This window comes from Monodelphis domestica, chromosome 1, assembly GCF_027887165.1.
Source record: "Monodelphis domestica isolate mMonDom1 chromosome 1, mMonDom1.pri, whole genome shotgun sequence".
NCBI lineage: Eukaryota > Metazoa > Chordata > Mammalia > Didelphimorphia > Didelphidae > Monodelphis > Monodelphis domestica.
The window spans coordinates 165,638,642-165,664,228 of record NC_077227.1 but is presented as its reverse complement, the minus strand read 5'-3'; the positions used below and the strand labels follow the sequence as shown (position 1 = coordinate 165,664,228).

The window sequence follows — 25,587 nt, the reverse complement described above, 5'->3', positions numbered from 1 at the left end:
ATGGACTTAATTTAAAAAGATGCATTTTAACAAGGATGAATATCAAGTTTTGAACTTGAGTTTAAAAAAATCACCTCACTACAAAAAAACAGTGTAGGAATGATATATATAAAAAAAGTTCATGTAGGAAAAAATGCCCCACAACAATCCTGAGAGTTTTAGTTGACTACACATCTTATGAGTCAACAGTTTGATGTGATAGTCAAAAAGAATCAAGTAACTTCTTTATCTTCTAGTTTTGTTTTAATTGGTAAAAGGAACTCCCATTGAGGCAATTTTTCCATCTACCAATCCTTAGTTTTCAACTTGTTTTCTTAGAGTTGCTTGGAACTCAGATATTAAATGGCTTACTCAGGTTATAGGGCCAGTCAGAGATGGAACTTGATCTCTGTGAGGTCTTCCTGACTTCAAGGTAGAGTCTCTATCCACTGTAACACACTGATTTTCAAAGTAATTTTAGGGTTTAGCATCCAGAATGAGGGAGGGTATAGTCCTACTGTACTTTCCCCTAGCTGGATGTAGAGTATTTTAGTCAATTCAGTGTACTACATTTTAGAGGAAAGACTGGCAGACTGATACATATCTAGCCAAGGGTAACCAGGTAGGCCAGGATCCTGGAAACTGTGTTAAAGAGGGTTAGTGAAAAATTGGATAATTAATCTGGAGGCAAAACAATTTGTGTGTGGTGGGTAGATAACAAAATTATTTCCTACATTCCTACATTTGAAAGATTGTAATATGAAAGAGAGATCTGCTAGGTTTTCAACTTCTAATGGTGAGGAGCCCTTAATTACTGCTTGAGATACTCCTTTGAGAGTAGGGCAATGCAATTTAGAAAGAATGTTCTTAGGGATATAATATTGCTGACCAATTGATTTTGTTACTATAACACTTACTGACTCTTGAGCCATAGTCATAAGCCAGAATCACAAAACACTTGAGTAATCTGAGTCACTGATATAGATGGCTAGAATGAGTGATGAATATCCATCAATACAGCTCCTGACTCCAAAGGAATCCTGCCAATCCTATGGGTTTTAGCCTTATCTGACTTACAGACAAAAAGTAGAGTGGGCTGTCTTAGTTGGGAGGTAGTGGGGTTCCCCTTCCCTGAAAGTATTTAAGCAGGGGCTGGAGGATCACTTTTTGGAGGTATTTGTGGAGAATATTCTTAGTCAGATATGGTGGATAGATGACCTCTGAAGTTCCTTCATATTCTTGGATTTTATGATTCTCTGATACCATGTCCTAGCTTATCTTCAGTTTCAGTTTCTTAACTACTTTAATTTTCTTTTTCAGTCTGATGGTTGTTCTTTTTCATAGGGAGAAATAAAAAAAAAAAGTTAATTTGTTCAACCTCCATTGTTTTTTTATTATAATACACCCTACCCAGAGTAAAGATAGTCTCCCTTCTTTAAGCCTTTTCTTGCCCTATATATGGGGTGAGAATACACACACACACAATTCATATATATATAAACGCACACACATATTTAGTTTTTAGATTTTAATGACTAAAGAAAAAAATGAAGGCAAAGCAAAGACACAAGGCAGGAAAGCAAATAGAAAGGCAAACACTTTAATTTTTACAAATGTGCTTTAAAAGAATCAAATAATGCTCACGGCATGATGTAGTCCTGGGTCACAAGTCAGCACACTACTTGGCAACTGGTCCTATGATGGCTGAACCTTTTGTCTCACCTTTATTATTTACTATGACCCCTGCATTGCCTTTAAAATATAGGAACATGCCATCTTTTCTCTGATATAACTTCTATTGCCATATTACCATTGCTGGTTGAACCTTCCTCCAGAGCTCTGACTGTGGCCATTACCATGTCATCCAGACCAGCCACAGGAAGCCTGTTCAATCTCTCCTTAATCCTCTTCACAGAGAAGATGTACAGGATCATAGCACTTGTATTATCAGTACAATTGATAACTGCTTCCACAGGGAGACCCAGTGAAATTTGGAACTTTGCTCCTGAAGACCCATTGCATCCTTGCTTAGACAGCTTGGGTCCTGGGAAGCACAAAAGGAGGATGCATAAATCTTTAATATATATTTCTTCTACATATTTATCTTCCTCAATACATGTCCCCATCTATATCCACACATATGGACATATAATATATGTCAAAGCTATATTTTATGGCTATGAATGCCAAGGACAACAAAAGAGGTTTGTTTGTGTCTATGTATGTATACACATGTATACGTATATATACCTATATGTACATACATGTTAGACTGGTGTGTGTGTAATCATTCATAATGAGATTCAGTTTGTTTGAACTTTAGCTTTTCTGGCATCATTCTTACAGACAACGAATGATTGGATGAATGAATGAATTCTGCTAGCCTTGGGAAATCATTTCAAGAGAATGACTTTAAACACACATGTCACATCAATGATTTTACCTTTGCAGAAGAAACAGAAAGCAGGAATGATGATGATATCTGTTTTGTTCAGTCTTAGCCTCATAATGGGATGTTGGATTTTCTGTTTGTTTGTTTTTTTCTATGACAACCAACAACTTCATTCACATCAGGTTCAAATGCCAAGAAAAAGAAATTCACAGGGAATACAGTAACTGTTACAATTTAAACTATGCAGTTAAAATTGAATATGTAAAAGGTCAGCTATGTGGCACAGTGGATATAGCCCAAGACCTAGAGTTGAGAGGACCTGGGTTCAAATTTGTCCTCAGGTACTTTTTAGCTGTGCCATGTTGGGCAAGCCATTTAACCCCACTTGCCTAACCCTTGTCTTGCTTAGAGTTGTTATTAAGATGGAAAGTAAGAGTTTTTAAAAAAGAATTGGATATGAATTAGACATTAGTCTAAATATTTCCTGTAGAGTAAATGGGGATTGGCTTATACTAGATTGAAATATGTAGCTCCCTTTGTCTACTTCAGTATAAAACCACATATCTTCTAATTTCTGTGGGTTATCAAGAACTTGTCAGTAGCCCGAACTGGACTCATTGCTTGTATTTCAGCTATGTACACACAAAACTTCCTTTCATTCAATCTGGCCAAAGAAGGGACCTGAAATGGCAGTGAAAGCAGCTGGACATGTTGTAGCTTCTTGAATGAGTGAGTGGTATATCCATTAAATCGGTTTGAATGATATCAATAATAGTTTTAGTTGAAGCAACTAAATGTGTGGTTTTATCTTTGTTCTTTGAAATTCCAAGCCTATCATAGATCCTAAGTCAAGAGAGCAACAACATTTATTAGGAATACACTCTAGAGTTTGCTGGATTCATTCTGCGTGGTCATGCCTGAAGTCCACACCTGAAGTTTGATTCTGACTCTCAAACTCTTTTCACCCTAGACTATCAGGATTTGTTTCCTGAGGGTACTCCATTATTTCCCCTTTCTGTTCTATGGCTATTCTAGTTAGAGAAATCCAGTGTAGTAATATAAAAATATCCAGTTGCTGTAGAATGAGCTTCACCATTCATTTGACATACCCATTCTTCCCCCCCAACCCCTTTCCCAACAATTTAGACTAGATTAGACACATTTTTCTTCATTGCAAAGGCAGAACTAGGTTTAATGTATGGAAGGAGCAGATTTTGGTTTGATATAAGGAAGGAATTTCTAGCAATTAGAAATGTCCCCAAATGGAATGGGTTATTTAGGGAAACAGTAAGCTCCCAATCATTAGGGATATTCAAGCAGAGTTTAGAACACTTAGTCATGGTTGATAGTGTGCTGGATTTGAGGTCAAAAGATCCAAATTCAAATCCTGTCTTAGACATTTATCATAAGCAATACACAGCTCAGAACATAATCTCTCATATGTAACATGGGAATAGTAACCCTTATACTACCTACCTGAGGGAGTTGTTATGAGCAAAGCTGAATATGCTACATAAATGTGATTTATTATTCTTACTCCCCTTTCCCTAGTATACTATATGCTCTTTTGAGGAGATAAATTATTTCACTTTTGTCTTTCCATCTACAGGATTTAACACAGTGCCTGACACATAAGTAGGTGCTCTATAATTGCTTGGTGATTGATTTTGTTTTTGTACTTTACAGAGCACCTTATATACCATAAGTGTTTAGTAAATATCTACTGTATTTAATTGGATTGAATTCATGTTTCAGGTAAGGGTTGGACTAGATGACTTCTAAGATCCTTTCGAACTCTAACATTTTGTTCTTATCTATGTTTCTATGATACTATGAATAGTTAACCTCGGGAATCTGACTATTTGGCTTTTAGAGTAAATGCAAGCTAAAAGTTCTACATTATTCAAAGAGCTTTAGAAACCTAAGATAATGTGTAAAAGATATCCAGAGAACGGATCCAAATTATCCAACAACAGTTGCCTTGCTTGTATCCATGGAGAGAAAATGGCTCATTTATAATGGAAACAAGAGTGTTAAGAAGTTGGTTGTAGAAGGAAACAGCAGGATTTTTGCACTGGCCAGATTACAACACAAAAACCTGGGGAATTTGTTGCTGGCAGATGTACATCATAAAAAAAAAAAAAAAAGAAAGAATGAGGCCTGATGCTTCATCTGGCTTCTTCTTGCCCTAACTTTATTTACATGCGGATTAAAAGGATCTTGGGAAGGAAGTGGATGTCATCAAGCCATTATCCATAAAGCTCCCATGTATATGTATGTGGTTTTATGGGGACAGAGTCCTAAAATAGGTTTTGGAGACATAGGCTCATAATTAAAGGTATAGGAGATGTTGGAAGGGATATGTTAATACCAAATAAGATAGATGTTTGAGACCATGGAATTCAAATTAGTGACAGAGATTTGGAATAAAAAAGAATGGACTCAGTTTTAGCCTCAATAATTCTGCAGGGCTTTTTTTGGCTTCCTGACCTTGTGTGGTGGGTCATACCTTTGCAAGGTATTAAAAGATCCACAGGGAACTTTTCAGTAACTAGAAGACTAATAGAGCTGATGGGTCCAGAAGGGATGGTGCCCCTTACTTACAACATTCAGCAGAGAGCAGTGCAGTGACATCTTCAGAGAACATTAGGTTTCCTGTACCACCAGCAGTATGAATCGCTTTATCACATTTGTACCCTGGTCACAAAGATCCTTATAGGTATTCCTTCTGCATGTGTGCTCTAGCCACATGGGTTCCTGGTATATATTTCTCTATATGTGTTCTCTAGTGATGTCTGTTTATGTGTGTGCTCACCACATAGGCTCCGTAGTTATGTGCACTCTCTGGATTTGTGTCCTGGTTAGGTGGTGACTTGTGAGGGAGTAAATATACTGTGGATGAACATGAGAGAGTGGAGTGGGGAGAGAGGGTGGATCTTTCCTTGTCAGCTTGACACGCTATATGATTAAGTGTTCTTTTGCTTTCAAGTAATATGTCTTCTAGCTGGCTGGTGAAATTAAGCACATTTGTGCAGCCTCATTAGCTATAATGTTGAATGAGTATTGAGCCACAGACTGTCTTACACTTGGGCTAGCTTTTCTGGGTTTGCACATAAGGGGGAGGGAGGCTAAATGATACAGTTATATTTTATCTGAAACAAGTTTAATTTTAAAATTCATATTCCCTTTACTCTCTCTATAACAATGTTTCAATGACTACACTCAAAGGATCGTGCCCTCCTTCTTCCCTTTTGTGCAGAGCTACTATGTACAACCAATATCAATTGGTATATGTTGAAGGAAGTTCTCTGTGAGCCTGCAGTAACACATTTTTTCTTTGAAAACATTGCACTATATTTCAGACTTTCTTTTTATTCAAGTTAAAAAAATTAAACTCTTACCTTCTGTCTTAGAATTGATACTACTAAGTATTGGTTCCAAGGCAGAAGAACAGTAAGGGTTAGGCAATGGGCATTAAGTGACTTGCCCAAGGTCACATAGGTAGGAAGTGTCTGAGGTCAAATTTGTAGCCAGGTCCTCCCATCTCTAGGCTTGGCTCTTTATCCATTGAGCCACTTAGCTCCCTCTGTCCCCCCTTTCCTTTTTAAAATTCAAATTAACATCAAAAACTTTTAAAAAATAATATTTAGTCTAAAGGAGAAAGCTCATTGTAGATATTAACTATCACATCACTGATAAAATCCTTACTGTTTTTTTTTTCTTTCATTAGTAGGAACCACTGGCTTTACTAAGGCCCAGGTGGGACCTTGATGGATCAGAACATGGGAGGTCAGGATGAGGGGTCCAAACATGCTTTTGGACAGTGTTGGCATCATAACATGGGAGCTTGGGTAGAGGATGGTCAATTGATGGGTGAACATACAGGAATATAAGAATATGAAGGTAAGAAATATGTCACTGAAATAAAAGGACAAGCAGAATCTAACTCCCCAAACTGAATCCAAAATCCAAGGTATCTAGAAAAGTAGGAACGGTGAAAACAATGAATTGGAAGTCTAAGCAGTAGGCATCCATCTGGGAGACATCTAAGCAATCAGACTGTTAGTTGATATAGTGTAGTCAAGGAATTAAAGATCCAATCATGGGATGGCTATAGTTCAAGAACAAAAAAAAAACTAGACCCTGAAGGAATTTAGCTACAGGGTCACATAGATAGAAACTAAGCTCTTTGGACCTTGGGGTAAGGGAGTTGGCAGCAGAATGACTCAGTAGCAGAGGAATAAGATAAGAACTAAATTATTAGAGAAGTAGGATTAAAAATCAAAGACCAACTACAAGACTAAATTCTGAACTTATTCTTGCCCTAAGGTCTTATATATGCCATTAGCTTATGAACAAGTTTAGTTCAATATCTATTTTGAGGGAGTTAACTAGCTCCAAATTCCAAGATTAGAGATGTGCAAGAGCAGAGGGCAGTCAGGATTTGATAGATCTAATGTTCCAGTTCCCTTCTGAGTACTTAATGCATGGGGACTTTTTTTCTCTTTCAATTTCATCTTTTATAGTACCAAAATCTTCTTGGAGATTTTATTTGCTTCACAGATTACATTCTATTTTGTTGGCTTCTCTGACTCTAACAAATAGAACAATCCATGTAAATGAACTCAATGTACCCAATACTGATGAGGGAATTTAAGCACAGAGAACATTTCCCAAGAACCCAAATGGTGTTTTTTTTTTTTTGATGCACATAGAAATGATAGGAGAATCACTGATGACTGCATGTACACTGAATAATCTCATTGAGGGAAACTCATCACTTTTTATCATTTTCAAAAATTCACTGGCTCACTGACTTCCATTTCAATATCCCATAATAATTTCTTCTTAGTCATAAAAACAGTGAAATTAGTTACTTTGCTTTTTCCTTTGGCAATGGTAAGCGTCTTGGATTAATTTCTAATTCAAGACAAAGCTGTTTGTTTCTTTCCTTAAAAAAAGAACGAATGTGAACATATGGTTACTTTACCAGGATTGGAACCAAATTTAAACTAAGGAAAAGTTTTAGTTACACCTGCTAGCCTAGATTTGTAGAAAGCCTATATAAATGTGAGCTATTAATGGCTCCCTATTGCCTCTATTCTAAAATGTAAACTCCTTGGGTTGGCCTTTGGTTAGCACTCTGGCTCCAACTTGCCATGTCTTGCCATTCTTGTCTTGTGTCATTTGCTTTCATGTTCTCTGTGTTCTAAACAACCTGGGCTGTTATTTTATTTATTGAAATCAGCATTTTATTACTGTTTCTATACATATGTGTAAATCATTCCCTATTTATGGAATGCACTCACTCCTTTCTTGTACCCCTCAGAACTTTAAAATGCCTCAAGGTCACTTTAGTGTCATCTTTTTAGAGAAGTCTTCTCTGATTCTCCTAGTTATTAATGTTCTTCACTTTTTGAGGTTAGGAACTATTTCATTTTTATCATTATTATCTCTTGCATACAGTATGATCTTAATGAATGTTTCTTGAATGGAACCACTCCAGAATTTTAAGTTGTGATCTAGAAACACAAACGCCTCTTCCAGACCCAGTTTTCTGAAACAGCTCTTTGATTTTCAAACTCATCTGAAACCTCTGCTTTCAGCCACTAATTTATCAGTGATATCAATTATTGATAGTGATAAAAATCCTAATAGTGCCCCTACAGCCTTCAATTTCTTGTCTAGGCCATCATAATCTCTTACAAAGCCTCATAGGTTCTTTTGAGTAATATAATTTTCCTTTTCAAATCACTAGGAATTGGTAGTCATCATTAGGTTTGAGAAATGATGTTCTGGATGGTTTGCTTTTCCATTGTTCCTATAAGGTTGGCATATTGTTAACTTGGTACTGCTCATTATGGAATTAATACCTCCTTTGCCTTTTTTTCTATGCCCATTACTGGATGACTTTTTTTCCTGATGATACTTGTGGATCTGTATAATCATTCCTCAGAACAGAAGACTTTTTCTTTTACCACGGTGCAGAGGAAAGCATGATTAATTTGGAATAAAAGGATCTAGATTTAAATCCTGGCTTTGCTTCATTCTATGAGATCTTGGACAGAATTCTTCATTTCTCTGGGTCTCAGTTTCTTCATCTATAAAATAAAGACATTAGACTAGCTGGCCTTTAAGGCCTCTTCTAGGGTTAAATCTATCATTCCATGATCTTTATGGTCCACTTTCCTTAGAAAGAACTTCATATCTCTTGCCTATCTTCAGACTTTCAGTGGGCCTTCTTTCCTCCCTTTTCCAAGTGCTATTTGTCCATCTTCCAACCCCCTGATGATGGTAAAATTCCAGATCCATTTTTTCTTTTTTCTTTCTACTTTAAAATACTTCTTCTCATCTTTTAAGGATTGTGGATGGTAGATAATTTGTGACTCTTCAGGAACTTTTACCTACTCTAATAGAAAGACCAATTTGCATTTATACATACTTTGCTATTTCTTGATGCTGGCAGGAGCACAAATATAATACATTCTCTTTAGGACATTACAAAATTCATTTCATCCTTCATCCTTGCTTAGAACAAGACATGAAATATTTTGTCTTTCTTGTTGATAGCTCATATGGGATACCCTGCATAAATTCTGTTTTATATACTAGACTGTGGTTCATCTTAGTTCCAAGGTTAAGGCAGAAAAAGGAAAGCATTTATTTACTTGTCCTCCTCTTGTAAAAAAAATGATGTTTTTACTTGAAGTGGGGAAAAACCCCACAAATATTTCTAGATATCCTATCACCTAAAATTCTAAGCTAGGTAACCTGGTAATAAAGAATTTTCAAAATACTTGAAAAAGCCATCTTACGTATGACTTTTAAACTTATTATGTCTACTTATAGTATGGGGAAAAAACCTCAGTTATTTTTGTTCAATAGCTATTGTCTTAGGAGGGTTTAAAATATTAGTTCACTATAGACATAAAGTCCCCTATCATCTACTCAACTTGTCTCTGATATAAGCAGTTAAGGAGTCTCTAGTTAGAAGCTTCAGATGATTAGACAGGGCCATTGTATAAAATGGAGATGAAACACATGGATGGAAAAAGACTATCAAAGGAAAAATCCTGTTGCAGATGCAAAGATATGGTAGGCCTTTATTTTTGGGAGTCTTTTGAGTTAGCTCCAATGCACATAAGACACACAAACTTGGAGCTCAGACCAAGACATTTGCCTTAAGATTATAGCAGTCATTCCCCAGCAGGAAGAGACAGAAAGTTGAGAAGAGGATACTAAGTAGACAATGAGCACCTACATTTTGATAATAAGCTAAGTAACTTAACTAAATAGTCAGCAACTGAGAAAAATGCTGGAATCAGGGAAGAAAAATTGAATGAAGCCTTATTAAGAATCAGTAGGGGGCATCTGGGGTAGCTTAGTGGATTGAGAGTCAGGCCTAGAGACGGGAGGTCCTAGGTTCAAATCTGGCCTCAGACACTTCCTAGCTGGCCTCAGACACTTCCCAATACACAGTATTGACTCCAAGATGGAAAGTAAGGGTTTTAAAAAAAAGAATCAGTAAATGAAGATGCATTTATGAAGCCCCTTTTTATGGCTAGTCACTGTGCTAGATGCTGTCATTATCTTCAAAGAGTTTAAATTCTATAAGGAAATTATAGGGAATGGAACATACATTTATTAATTATCTACTATGTGCCAGGCACTACAGTGAGCACTTGACAAATGTTATCTTATTTGATGTACAGATATAAGTATATGTAAAATAATACTTCTGTCTCATATAGGAGTTTTCCATATCAATGAAATCACAGGTCTAGTCCCTAAAGTCCCTAAAAAATTCCCAATAGAAAATAAATTTAAAAATAAAATAGCTTTGAAAGAAGTCACTAATAGCTAGGAGATCATGGAAGGCTTCATATAAAGAGGTGGTACTAGAGGTGATTTTCAAAGGAAAACAGAAATTGTACAAGAGAGTGACTAGATTCCAGCCATAAAAGATAGCCAGGAGGAAGGCCCCCAAATGGGAAGAAAAGCAAGAAGGCCAGTTTGGCTGGATCTTCCTTTATGAAGGAACCAAATATATAAAGAGGCAAGAAAGGCGTGTTGGAGCCAAATTGTAAGGAACTTTAAATGCCAAAAGGAGGATTTTATATTTGATGGAAGAGGTAATGATAGGAAGGCACTGTGGTCAATTCGTAAGGGGATTGATAAGGTCAGACCTAGACTTCAGGAAATCCTCTTTGACAAGCTATGTGGACAGTGGAGAGAAGAGAAACTTGAGGAAAGAAAATCAATTAGGAGGCTATAGGAATAGTTGAGGTGATAAATTTGAGGGCCTGAGAAACACCAGCAGTCCCCTTTTGTCTGAAATCCTCCCCATTTCTCCTTTGCCTCTTGATTTTCTTAAATACTTAGGTCAAATCCATTTTTTGCAGGAGGACTTTCCTAATTCCCATTGCTACTGTCTTCTAAAGCTGTATAGATTTTGTATTTACTGATGTATTTATGTGCTATCTTCCTCATTATAACATGAGCTCCTTGAAGACAAGACCTGTATTTTATAGTACAAAGGCAGTTAGCTGGAAATTCAGGGGCTCAGACACTAGTTGTGTGCCTATCTCAGTTTCCTCAACTTTAAAATGGGGATAATAGCACCTACCTCAAAAGGTTGTGGTGAGAATAAAGTGAGATAATATTTGTAAAAGCACTTATAAGGCACAGTGCCTGGCACACAGTAAACACTATATAAGTGCTGATTCCCCTTTCCTTCTCCTTCCCTGTCCTCTTCTCTTTCTTCTTCCTTTCTTTGCTTTCTCTGGAACATTGTTATTCAGCTGTTTGCAACTCTTCATGACTGCAGGAAAGCTGCAGGTTACTTTGAAACAGTTGTCCCAGATGCATTGGAGGAACTGTAAAAACCTGCCACAGAAGCACCAATGATCCATAGTCAGCAAAGTTATGGGATTTTCTTGGCAAAGATATTGGAGTAGTTTGCCATTACCTTCTCAGTGGATTAAGGCAGCAGTTAAGTAACTTTCCCGACACCACACAAATTGTAAATGATTGAGTCTGGATTTGAACTCAGATCTTTCTAACTCTAGGTCCAGCACTCTATCCACTGAGCCATTTAGCTGCCCTGGCATGTAGCAAGTGCCTAATAAATGTTTGTTAGGATAAAATCAATAAAACTTGATATATCATTGAAGATATGGGTTGAACAAGAGTAAGGAGTTGAGGATTTCTTTGAGATTTTAAACCTGAGTGACTGGAAGGATGGTAATGCCTTTGACAGAAATAGGGAAGTTTGGAACAGAATGGGTTTTGAGGAAAAGATAATGAGTTTTTTTTAATGTGCTGATTTTGAGATGCCTAAGGAATATCCAGGAGGAAATGTCCAGTAGCAGTTGCTGATATAGTCTGGAGCTCAGAAATAAAATTAGATAGATAGATTTGGAAGTCATGCTTGTCATAAAAAAAAAAAGAAGTTTAGTGATGAGGGTCCTTGACTTATATCATGAACCCTTGAACCTCCTTGGATATTCTACTCTTATAATTAGAAATAAAAAAAATAAAACTATTTGGTTAATTTAAATTTTTTTAGTTAAAAACTTTTCAATAATATCCTGTTTATTTTTAAATAATATTTTATTTTTCCCCAGTTACTTGGAAAACAGTTTTAACATTCGTTTTCTGAAATTTTGAGTTCCAAATTTCCTTCCTCCTTCACTTCTCTCCTCTTTACCTGAGAGGAAAAGCAATTTAATGTAGGTTATACATGTGCAGAAATGCAAATTGGTTATTTTTAATAAAACTGTGTTATCTTTAGAAAATGCATTGAGTTGATGATTGCTAAGAACCTGTTTTTCTCAGTTATTTATGCCTGAGGAAAGCTTGACCTAGGGGCAAATACTTAAGGTACAGTTATGATGCCAGGAGGAATTAATTAGGCTGTATAGGGCTTTCCTCCATCTCAAACCTAATTAAATGACAGCAAACATCTAGATAAATTGGCTTAAACAAAGGAAAATCCTGCTTGAGTTCAACAAAACAAGTGACTGGCAACCAAACAGTTTCATTTTCCAAGTGCTGGTGGCTTGACCTGTTTCATTATCTCACGATGGGTAGAGAGCCTGGAAGTCTAATTGCATTGGAAGCATTGGCATTTGGTGAAGCGAGTCCACTGGCCCTGTTCATAATGCCAGCATTCTGGTTCAGGAACTCTGACACTTGGAAATCCTCCGAAAACTCCATCTCTTTCAAGGTTTATTGGTGATGGGCACTGAAATTCCACACTTCCAATTGTCATCACTTAAAATGATCGAATACAAGCAGAAATCAGTTCAAAATGTCCGTCATGTGGTTTCTTTCTCAAAGCTTTATTTCTTCTTAAGCAATTTGGTGTGTCCACTTTCTCCCCATTCATGCCACTTCCTAGCTACTTCATCATCATTTATTCTGTTTCTGCTCTGTCTCACTGGGATGTTGTAAGCCAGGGAGAATGAAGCATTAACAAGAAGCATTATTAATCATACTTATGCCTGGCACTTAAATAGTTGAGAAGCACATTGTACATGGACTTATAGAATCATAAGGATCTGTCTGTTATTTATTCTACACTTTCTGCTCTTCTATTTTCCCAGGAGGATTATGCCCTGTGGAGAGAGGTTTTTTTTTTTGGCATTACCTATATACCTGCAGCTCCTTTGTTTTGTTTTCTTGGTGTGTTGATACTTTCTCTTCATAGCATTCATTTTCCATTGACCTTTTGATCATGTTTTCTCGTTTCAAACATCTCTATCCCCTCCTCCCCATATCAGCCTCAAGTCCACCTTAGTCAGTTTTTTCTGGTCTTTTTAAAATTAAATCGGTTCAATACCAAGAGGCCTTAAGACCCGAGCCTGCTGATTTAGTAATAATAATAATAATAACTCACATTTTATAGAGTGATTTTAAGGTTTACAAATCACTTTCTTCATAAGCTCCTTGAGAATAGAGATTACTTCATTCTTTGTGTTTGTATCCTTGTATCAGGTATAGTGACTGCCACATAATAAATCCCTAGTAAATGCTGATTGATTGATGACCCTTGTGAGGTAGCTAGCATATGTAGACTATATCTATATCTATATATATAATCCACCTTTTATAGTTGAGAAACTCTGAGACTTTCAAGTAAGTGATTTGGATAAGGTCATATTGTTAGTAGTATGATAGTGAAGATTCAAATCTTGGTCTTCTAACTCCCCAAACAGCACTCTTTCCATTAGACTATGTTTATAATATATTTATATTTCTGATTAAATATAATTTAGTGTCACTAAACTTTCTGCTAAGTCTCTAGAGTTGATTGGGAAGTAAGTTTGCTTATGCATTTACTTGAACTGCTAAGGAAGGCTTCCTCATTTTATAGATTGGGACCAAGAGAGCTGAGTGATTTGTTTTAAGTGACAAAAGTCATTCTTTTCATAATGCATTCTTTACCAATACAACCACATTCATGTAAAACAACAACAACAGTGAACAAAAACCCAGAACACCCATTTGATTTCCCCCTTTGTACCCTTGCTTTCTCTTGGGCAAATAGTTCTCTGAGGTGGCTAGTCTTCTATCCTGGGATGGTTCAGAGAATCACCTGGTTTCAACAAGAAATATCTACTATTTATCATTTAAAGCCTAGCTAAAATATTATGCAGTGTAGTAGATAGAACAGTATATTCAGAACCCGTGGCCCTGAGTTCAAATCCTGCCTCTTCTACTTACCTACAGAATTGACTTCCAACAAGTTAGTTAACTTAGATGTCTAAGATTGGATTCTCTAAAAGTCTATTGGTGTTTTAAATTCTATATTATTGATTCTGTGACCCCTTTCTTTAAAATTTTTTAAAATTTATTTTAAATATATTTTCCGACATTTACATGTTTTATTTTCTTTCCCTCTCCTTTTTTATCACTCCTCCCAGAGTGGATAAGCAATTCCATTGGGCTGTACAAATGTTATCGTGACCTCTTTTTATGAACATTTGGTTAGTCCATGTGAACAACATCTCAAGACTTGGCCTAGGGTTCCTGGTTTGTCTTGAAAAATATCCTTCTCTATTTTTAGGATACTGCCCAATATACTGGGCTGGTCTGAGCTATGTTCAGTACCTATGCTAGTGATTCAATAAATCAGAGAAATAGTAATTTAAGAAGGAAGAAATAGAGTTCCTGGAGGCATATTATAGGTTATCTTGATGTTTCTAGGAGTCTTTGAAAGATAAAGTTATTTCTGGATTCATTTCATTGTTTTCAGTCATGTCTGATTCTTCATGACCCCTATTGGAGTTTTCTTGGCAAAGATCCTGGAATACTTTACCAGATGTCCTTCTTCAGCTCATTTTACAGATGAGGAAACTGAGGCCAGTGGGGTTAAGTGTCTTGTCAAACAGTGTTAGAGTTCAGATTTGAATTCAGGTCTTCCTGATTCCAAGACTGGTTCTGTATCCAATGTACCATGTAGATGCCCTATTTCTGTATTAGGGAACCCTTATTCCACGAAATAACTTAGAAGATTCTTCCATTTTGCAGACTGCTACCACTGTGTTATCTCTAACCTCTCTGTCTAGATTGATTGATATACCAACAAGTCTTTATTAAAGGCCTACTGCATACTAGACATGGGGGAAAAAAAGACATAAATGAAGAATGTGCTGCCTCAAAGAGCTGATATTCTATTGGAGAAGCATCATGTACATACATATGTATACAATGGATATAAAATAAAAACAGGGTAATCTTTGTCACTAGTAGTTGGGGAAAGTAGGAAGTTCTCTTGTAGAAGGTGGTGTTTGGGGTGAACATTAAAGGAAAGGAGATTCTAAGAGGTGGAAATTAAGAGAGTTTATTTCAAGCATGTGTCTATGCAAAAGCATGAAGATGTGATGCATGCCCAGTTTGATTGTACAATAGGGTGTATCAAAATGAATAATGTTTAATAAGTATGTTTGTAAAGGGAACCCCCTCCCCCAGAAACCATGTAGTGGGGTCGTCTTACCTGTGTCATATGATAACTTTACATGACTGTGGCAGCATGGGTCAGGACAGTGACCTAGGCACACTGACCCAGAAAGGAAAGGTTAAAGGGTTAAAGGAGAAGATTTAAAAGAGGGAGTTCCAGGAAGTTCTCTATTGCCTTGTACTGGCTGTGAAAGGACAGGGAGGGAGAGGGAGAGCCCTGAGGAGAAGCACCATGTGGCTAGATTAGAATAAGATTAGAATAGGCTTAAACAGCTCATTATCTGCGTTCTTTTATTCAAGTAAATATTAATAAACTCTATGGAAATTAAGGACTCTATTTTTCATTAAGCTTTAGCATATGGACAGGTAGGTTGGATAGGGTGTTAAGGAATTTAGATACCAAACAGAAAAGTTGTGTTTAAGCTCAGAGGTAACAGGGAGCCTCTGGAGTTTACTGAATAGGAGAGAGATGTGAACATGCAAAGTCACTCTGACAGCTTTGTGGAAGATGGATTAGAGAGAGAAGAGGATGGGGACAGACAGAATCATTCAGAGGCTATTGCAGTGCTCCAGGTAGGAACTGCTGAAGGCCTGATCTAAGATGGTGACAGAGTGAATGGAGAGGAGATAGATGCAAGAGATATGAAGGTAAAAGGGTTGAGACTTGGAGACTGGGGAGTTGAGAATGACTCACAGGGAAGCACAGTAAAACTTTACCTCCTCCACTTCTCTTCTTAGAAATATTAATAAAACTATTTCCTCAGAATCCTAGTCTGTAGGCTTTGGACTAATCAGGATGGGCTAATCTCCCAATATCATCAAAACTTTGTTTTTGTTCAGTTACATCTGACTTTATGACTCCATTTTGGGGTTTTCTTGGCAAAAATACTAGAGTAGTTTGCCATTTCCTTCTCCAGCTTATTTTACAGATGAAGAAACTGAGGTAAACAGAGTTAAATGACTTGCCCATGGTCATACAGCTAGTAAATGTGTGAAGCTGGATATGAACTCATGAAGATGAGTCTTCCTGACTCTAGGCCCTGTTCTCTGTCTACTGTACCACTTAGATGTTCTCTACCTCCTACCCCTTTACACTTTCTTTAAGGAAACTAGTTAAAAAGTTCTCCCTTTTGAAATAAGGCATAAGCAGGTTTCTTCCCCAGCACCTTGACTGATCAATTTAAGAGAAAGGAGAAGCCTTTTATTACTTCCAGTAATGGAAGTATCTTTTAAGTCTCCCTTTGATGAACTGGAAAAGGGAATGTTTGGAGGGAGGGGTCAAAAGGGGATTGACAATTTTAGGAAAATTGTTCTCTAAGGATATGCCCCTAATTAAATGACTACTATTTTGTTTGATGAAGCAAATAATTATCTGAATTCTATTCCTTTCTTAAGTTTGAATTTCAACTACGGAATTTTGTTCTTTTGTCTGAGAATGATATAAATTATTACTCCAAAATGGCTTGTATGAGAGAGAGAGAGTTTTGAAATCCTAGGGAAATTGTCCATTTTTGGACCCCCTTTCTTCTTTCTTAGTCAGAAGTTCTTAATCTGAACTATGAAATGAAAAAAAAAACTGCATTTAAGCATATAAAATTATTTTCTTTATAATTCTAGGTATTTTGTGTTCTACATATTAAAACAGTCTTCTGAAAAGTAGTTCATAGACTGTACAAGACTGCCAAAGGGATCTATGACACAAAATGTAGTTCAGAACCCCTCTTAAAAAAGTATCTGTCCAATAAGCAGAAAAGGCTTAGAATTAATTTAATCTAAAACAATAAAAATTGTTTCTGGCAGGCTTTTCACTAAAATGCAGAGTATAGAATTTTCTTCCATATGTCTTCAATGATCTGTTTAAGTCCCTAAATTTTTCTGGTGGACACCAGAGGTAGAAGACTCACATGATGGCTTGAAGGATGTTTCCTTTGTTCTCTCTCTCGGTATTTCTGGATAAACAAAAATGGTTCAGTGGGGAAGAGGCTAGATTAATTGAATTCTCATTGAGATCATAATCTTTTTAAGGTCCCTGATATAGTCCTGCCTTTACTTCTGAAAGCTGACTGTATAGAAAAGAAGTTTCCAGAGGAACTGCTCCCATTTGAGCCAAATTTGAGATATGGAGACACCATCTTGTAGGGGCATGGCAGTCCATTGTTGTCCATTCTGTTTACAATTACCTGGAACTCCTTCAGACTCTCTGGAAGCTCTCTCAAAGTCAGACACAATAGGCTTTGTTCTTCCGGAGATTCGACTTTGCTATCACTTCTCTTCTGGAATGTAGCAATCTGCAGGCAGATGTGCTTCTGTGAAAAGCTGAATTTAGAAACCTGAGGGATCAATCACCCTGACAGTACTTTCTACAGACTATAAACTTTGCAGCCACTGAACCTCAGCCAGAGCTATTATAGCAGTAGGCATGATACGACTGTACTCAGGCGCATTTGTCTGTCCTCCAAATGTTCACGATTCCATCATCCAAGGGAAGGAAGGTCAGTCTTGGATGAGTTTTTGTACTTCTTTCATGTCTGTATGTCCCTCCTGGCAAGGGGGATTTCTGGGCAATGATTTTCCATCACTGACATGATAGCTTAGCACCAGGTCTTGGGAACATGATGAAGACATTCTATATGATCACTTGTGACTTTTTGGAGGCTGTGACTATGACATTGTATTTTCTGGGCTGGATTGTTGCAAAGCTCTCCTTATTGGTGTCTCTGTTTTGAATTTTCCCCTACTGTATTCAATCTTTCACTTAGCTGCTAAAATGACCTTTCTAAAATGGAGGTTCCTCCTCAGGGCATTCCAGTAGGTCCCTATTATCTCTAGGATCTGCTGACTTGGGGATTTAAAGTCTTTTACAACCCATCTTCTTCCTACCTTTCTAGACTTTGGACAATTTGCTTTCTTCTATTAAATATGACAATAGTTTTGTTGTTCTTTGCCTGAGACACTCCATCTTCCAACAACCTGCAAATAACTCTGTATACCTATTAGATAGGTTACACAGAGTGGTACCAAATTCGTAGGGAAACAGATCCCTCCTAATGACTTTAGAAAACCTCAAATTAACATTTTCTGTGTTGAATTGTATCTTTATCTATCTTGTCAAACATTTCCCTGTTCCATTTTAATCTGACTCAGACTACACTAGGAGTTTGATACCTCTGGTATCAAGAAAAAGAAAAAGATAGCCTTAGAGGGGAAAGCACTAGCCATAAGGGAGGGACCTGAAAAGACCCCTGCAGAGGAGAAGGATTTGAGCTGCATCTTTAAGGAAACTAGAGACACTAAGAAGTGGAGGTGAGGAAGAACATTTCAGACATGGGGGGGGGGGGAGTCAGGGAAAACTATGTATATGGAGTTATTTGCAGGTTGTATGTTCCACTAGACAATGAGCTCCTTGAAGATAGGGCTGTGTTTTTGTGAGTCTTTGTTATCACTAGCATTTAGCACATGCCTGTCACATAGTAAATGCTTAATCATTGCTACCTGGCCCATCCAGTCATTCTAACTATGTTTGGGTGCTGAGGATTCAAGGACCTTAGGAGAACACTGTGTGGTCCTGAGAAAAACATCAGGAAGACTAACTCTCAGAGTGAGCTGAGATAGGGAAGGAAAGTTAAGGATAACAGAGATGGATCAGAGCAGCATAGGACCACAGCCTGGGGTGGATAGGATTGGGATAACTGATTACAGAGAAACCAGAAGAACATACATTTTCTTTTGCTTCTGTTTTCTTCATCAAAGAGACCAATCTTTGGATTGGAAAGGAAAGAACAAAAAATGGATATTAGACATGGGAAACCTAAGATGAGTTAGGGCATAATAAGAAAGAAACTGTGACCTTTATGAGTTTACCTCACTGGGTCAGAACAAATACACAAAATTAATAGATGTAATTGCTTACTCACTGTCAATCAATAAGCATTTAAGGGCCCATTATGTTCCAGATATTATGCTAAGCACTAGGGATAAAAAAATTGCAAAAGAGAGTCCCTGCTCTTGAGCAGTTTGGAATGACTATAGGGAACCAGAGATGCCATAGTGTTGGAAAAGGGCAAATGTTTTAATTTTCAAAAACAAAGAGAATTGAGCTTAGTTCTACTATTTCTGAATTTCAAAATCTTCTGGACACTCAGTGGTCCAGCTGACATGCCACATTGTCCATGAAACTTCCTCAGCCAATAGTGATTGTTTTTTCCCCCAACTCCCTTTGCAGCAGTAAAGATGAACCTTGAATGGAGCTAAATTGAGAAAAGCTTCAAGTTCTTTATGGCCAGAACTGGCACCAATCTAATTTGGATTCTTTGAAATAGAGCATAGATGCACAGTCGTGTCATAGCTCAGATAAGAGGACCACCGATTTAAAGCTGGAAGAGATTTTAGAGAACATCTTATTCAATCTCTCATTTTCCAGATGAGGAATCTGGGGCCCTGAAGGATAAGCAACGTACCCAGAGTCATATAGGTTGTAAATGGCTGAGCTAGGTTTTGAAACAAAAGCTTCTTACCCCAAAGCCAACACTTTTCCCACTGCAAGTCTTACTTCATCTCCTTCCTGAAATGATTTGTTTGAGATAGGAAAGGAGAGCCAAGGTTTCTCAAATGGCGACTTCTCTGATGAGTGTTGAATTCCTTACAGGGTTCTCATCTTTACTGCTGTACCAGAAACTGTGGATCAGGTAGTCCAGAAGAGCTCTTGACAGAGGAGAGGCTGGTATTTTCTACACAGGCTCCAGCTAATTCGTCCTAGCCATGCCCCCATTCAGTGTTCTACACCAAAGTTCTACCTGGACAAAGCAGACTTTATGCAGTTCTAGTGCATGTGTGGACATATTTATGTATACACAGTATCCTCCTTACCTCTCTCAAAATGTTGTAGAGGAATGCCTAGAGCAGTGATGGTGAACCTTTTAGAGACTGAGTGCTCAAATTGCAACCCTCACAATGTATGTGAGCTGCCCTACTACCCCAGATAGGGGAGGGAAGAAGCATTCCCATTGGGCTGTTGGCCGGGGTGGGGGGGTTAAGTGAGAAATGTCTCCAGGTCCAGTGGAGGGGGGAGGGGAGCAGCTCCTTCTGGCACATATGCCATAGGTTCACCAACATGGGCCTAGGGCATCCCTTGACAGTTTTATGGCAGCCTAATTTCTCCTGCCACCCCACCCTCAAGAGTATGATTGCCTTTATTATTTCCAATAGCAAGCTCCATTTTTAAAAGAGCTATAGTCTTGATCTAAGGTTATTTGAGAGTTGGTTCAGGCACAGATGGCTTTAGTTTACTTACATTAGAGATGCATAAGGTACATCTTGGTTACCTAATGTGAAGAAAATCTGTTTATATTCACATGCAAAATGATGTACATTTAGGGAATGGGGGTAATAATTGGACCATTCAGTTCAGTGCTCTGGAAACATCTTTCAGCTACTGGTTTGAGATGACTATGGCAAAAAGCCCTAAATCATGGACTGTCTGCCTTCTTAGGGATATTCTCCAAGTTAATTTGGCCATATTAATTACAAACATAGGGGTCACTGAGGAAGTTCACTCTTTATTAGCACTGGCTTATGAAATTAAAAAAACAAATAACCTTTTTCTTTTTCAATTAACAAGCATTTGTTTTCTTTCCCTCTCACTTCCATCCTGATGGGAGGAAAAAATGAAAACAAAACCCTTAATAAATACACAGTCAAACAAGCAAAATTCCACATTGGCCACGTTAAAAATTTGTATCTTATCTTCTATGTATAATCTATTGCTGACCATAAGGAGATGGATAAAATCATTGGTTTTATAGAATCATGGTTAATCTTTGCATTGGTCAATATTCTTAAGTCTTTCAGTTAGTTGTTTTTGCAATGTTGTTAAGAGTATAATTGTTCTCTTAGTTCTGTTGCTTTTCTTCTGTATCAGTTGTTCCAAATCTTCCCAGGTTTCTCTGAAACCACTTCATTCTTATGGCACACTGGTATTCCATTATACCCAAATGCCAATTCTGTTTTCTTTCATCTCCTTCTAGTGCTGATGAGAGATTTGATGCTACATTTCATACCAACGTTTTGGTGAATTCTTCTGGACATTGTCAATACCTCCCTCCAGGTAAGATGGATTTTTCTTTCTTATTTTTCTGTGAAAGTTCTGAAAAATATGTCAGAGGTCTGCACCATTGAATTAGGGCATGACTAGTACTTCTTGTCTATATGACAACCTTAGTCAGTCAAGGGGACTGCCAGGACCCCACTTCAGGTACTACCTATATGCTACTGTAACTTTTTTATATTACTAGTGTTTAATAATGTTAACTCTTATCCACAAGTCAATTCTCTTCCCTTTTGCCTCTGATTCTTAGATGAAGTCAGCATTCTCTGCCATACTACATTCTTCTTATCTTTAATTTATGATATAAAACACACATAGGCAAATTAGAGAGCAGCATTGTTAAAATTTTTGTTGAATCAGTAAGAATTATTTAAATTCAGAATTGATTAAAACAAGAGGCAAAATCTTACCCTAGGCTTCTAATTGTTAACAAAGCAGAACCAAAAGGATTAACAAACAAGCCAGTAAGATGTTTTATATCTCTAGCCCTTTCCATATTTCTCTGAAATTTGACCACTTTGGAACTGATTTAACTCATATTTCCAACCTCACCTATTCTTCAATCTGTGGATCCTTCCCTGACCTATTTTTCCTCTTCAACACAATATTATAATTATCACAAGCTCATCTTTTCCCCCCTTCCAACCTCCTTGGGAGTATAAACTCCTTGAGGGCAAGGACTTTCTCTGGTCTTTACTATGTTTTTCAAACTCTTTGTACATGACAGTGTACCTATAGATACTAGGAACCCAATATCTAGGTACCCAATAGGTGCCATCAATAGGTGATATCTATTGAATTAAATTGACAAATTGATTACTGCTATTACTATGATCATATTGAGTATTAAAAGAGTTGAGAAACAGTATGGAGATAAAAGGGCAGCTAGGTGGCATAGTAAATAGAGTGCTGGACCTGAAGTCAGGAAGACTCATTTTCATGTATTCAAATCTGGCCTCAAATATTTTCTATCTGTGTGACCCTGGGAAAGTCACTTAATCCTATTTGCCTCAGCTTCTTCATTTGTGAAATGAGCTAGAGAAAGAAATGACAAATCATTCCAGGATCTTTGCCAAGAAAATCTCAAATGGAATCATGAAGAACGTGACTGAAATGACTGAATGATAAAAAAGTAGTTAAAAATAATTTCCTGTAGGATTATGTCCAGCCTTTTTCTTTTGTCATGGTCTTCCAGTAGATCAATGATTCTTAAGTTGTCTCTCCTGGAACAATTTTCTAAATCTTCTGTTTTGGGAATGAGGTGTTTCATATTTTCTTCAATTTTTTTATTCTTTTGATTTTGTTTTATAGTTTTCTGCTGCCTTGTGAAGTTGCTTGCTTCTAATTGTTGTATTCTGGTTTTTAAAGACTGAATTTCATCCTTGACTTTTTGGTCATCCTTCTCCTGGTCTGATTTTCTTTGGAGGTCATCTTTCATCTTCTTTGCCTCATCTTTCATCTCCTTTGCCTCATTTTCAAGCTGATTAATTTTGCCTTTCAAGACATTATTTTCTGTTTCCAGATGACTTATCTTGCTTTTAAAATTATTTTCCCAGTTGTCTTCAGCCTCTCTTAGTTGTGTTTTGAATTGTATTTTGAGTTCTTCTAAAGCCTGTGTCCAATTCGCCGGAGTTTCTGTGTTTTTTCTTGGTGTTCCTTGATCTTTCTCTGTTACATTTGCTCTTTGTTCATTTCCTGGATAGAAGTTGTCGATTGTAATTTCTTTTTTCTTTTTCCATTTTCTGTTGTTTGCTCATATTTGCCCCTCCTTTTCGCCCTGTAGTTACCTGCACTCTTGCTCCTCTCATGTGTTAGATCTGTGGGTTTGGGTTTTTTCTGTCAACCTTCACCCTTGGAATTTAGCAAGGCTCTCAGAGCATTCTGTGGGGGAGGGATGTTGGAGCTTAAGTTTCCTTGCCCTCTGAAGGCTTGATGAGATTATGCCCCACTGAGTTGAACTTGCAGAGCTAGATATGCAAAAGCCTCTGGAATAAGAGGCAATATGGAGTGTCTCGGCTATGACTAGGCTGCCTGCTCTGTGCTTATTCTCCAACTGCTTCCTCACCGCCTGTGTTCAAAGCTCTGAGCCTGGCATAGCTTTGCTTGCAAGGTACTCCCTCCGGACTAGTGCCCTTGCCGGCCCAGAGATTCAAGCCACTACTGGAGGCTCAGTACTGTAGGTGGGGGAGGGGTCCTGGGACCTTCCTTCTTCCTTCCCCTTAAACCCAAGTGTTCTCAAATTCAGCCTTTTTGGGGGCATACCTTTTAAGTTGAGTAGGGTTGAGTAGCAGTAGGGTTCCTTGGCTCTGTCCTGTTGTTAGGTTTGGTTTTCAGTCCCCTAGGAGCATTTGGTTTTTAATTGTTAAGGAAGGGTTTTCAGAGGTCTGAACTTTTGCTGCCTCTATGCCGCCATCTTGACTCAGCCTCTATAGCCTTAAAAATAGAATAGAATCATTTATGAGAAAGAAATAATTGATGAATTATACCCAGATCAAAGATTTACAGTTGAAATTTTGTGGTTTCCTCATCTGATCCTTTTATTTTATATTTCGGAAGCTCAAACTCAGAGAGAGAAAGTGACTCCTGCTGTCACAGGGGAAGTGACAGAGCAAGGTTTCTAGCATTGCAATATGCTTCCTCTTTCTTACCAGCATCTGTTGACCCAGATCCTAGGATCAGGTCTCATTTTCAGCATCACACAGCATATTGGTATGAATTAAATAATGTGTCCAAAGCCCTGGCTACCCAACATTTTTTAAATCTTTACTAATGGAAGGTTTACTTTCACTGACTTTTGATATAAATGATTTGCTTATTTTTCTTGGTTGTATTTTTTCAATAACTCTTTGGGAGTTGTACTTGAAATATTTTTGCTTTCTTCTGCTTTGAAAATTTCAAGTTTTTTTGTTTGTTTTTAATTGTAATTTATACAGTGTTTGGCTCCTTAGTATTGGCTAACCTATAATCTGCCCCATGAAGACTTTTCGACTCAGTATTATGTGTTTCTTTTCCGTATTGGTAGCAGTGATCAGTGTAAAGGTTGAATCTTTGCAAACATTATTCAGTCATCACCAGTGGAGAAGAACATTGGTTATTCAGCAAGATGGAGCTATTTTAGATATAATTACTTTTGGATTCCCATGGGAATGTGACATACTAGTCCTAATTTTTTTTTTTTTTAGGAAAGATTAGGAGCAGCATAAGATGACTATTCAATTTCAACTCAAATTATGAATTGTTTATGCCCCTCAACCATTATTTTGTCCATTTCTCTGGCTCCAGGCATGGCTACTTTTAAATCACTCTAGACAGGTGTCATTTCTTCTCCTGAAGGCCCTTAGGGAATGTCACTTGGTAATCAATTCTGTCTTTAACAGTCTCTGACAGGAGGAAATTCTTATACCCACTCAAAATCTTTCCTTTTACAATTTGAGGTTATTATATCTTGTTTGGTCCTTGTGGGATTTGCGCTAGTTGCAATGACCTTACACACACACACACACACACACACACACATACACACACATATATATTTCTAGCTAGAAAATTGATATCTCAACCTTTTTGCCCAGAGTCATATATTTGTTGCTTAGTTGTCCAGCCATGTCCAACTCTTCAAACCCTTTGGACTGTAGGTATTCATGGGGTTTTCTTGGCAAGAATAGCAGTGGTTTGAAATTTTCTTCTCCAGTGGATCTGGTTGTCAGGCCATAAAAGGTTAAGTGACTTGAGCCAGGGTCACATAGCTAGGAAGTTCAAACTGCTGCTGGGTTTGAACTCAGGTCTTCCTGAGCACCCTATCCATCTAGTGACCTAGCTGCCTTCTAGGCAAATAGAGGTCAAGTGACTTTTTAAAGGTCACACATCTAGGCAGCTTTGGAGGCTGGATTTAAATTTACCTCTCTCTGACTCCATAACCAGTGCTCCTAATTGCTGAGTCACAGCTGCCTCTAAAATTCATATATAGCATATTCTAAAAGTCTTCATATAGCTTTAAACTATTAAAGTTAAGTGTTAAAGTTTAAAGGTGCACAAACACATTTGGGACATCCCATTTTTCAACCCTCTACTCATTATTTTTTAGATTTCTTTAGATGCCTTTGGATTGGACTTTCTCCAATTTTTTCACTTTCTCTTAAATTTTGAAGCC

At 37.4% G+C, this 25,587-nt stretch overlaps 1 protein-coding gene and 1 pseudogene across 1 annotated transcript in view; one reads left to right on the top strand and one right to left on the bottom strand.

The window, feature by feature from the left end:
* CHRNA7 (cholinergic receptor nicotinic alpha 7 subunit) overlaps positions 1 to 25,587 on the top strand; it is a 218,368-nt gene that overhangs the window by 166,214 nt on the left and 26,567 nt on the right. The window contains exon 5 of the mRNA XM_001377478.5: positions 21,358 to 21,437. Within this exon, the coding sequence (XP_001377515.2) occupies positions 21,358 to 21,437 (80 nt within the window). The remainder of the gene's footprint in view (positions 1 to 21,357; positions 21,438 to 25,587) is intronic.
* Positions 1,580 to 2,740, bottom strand: LOC107650710 (60S ribosomal protein L23-like; annotated as a pseudogene).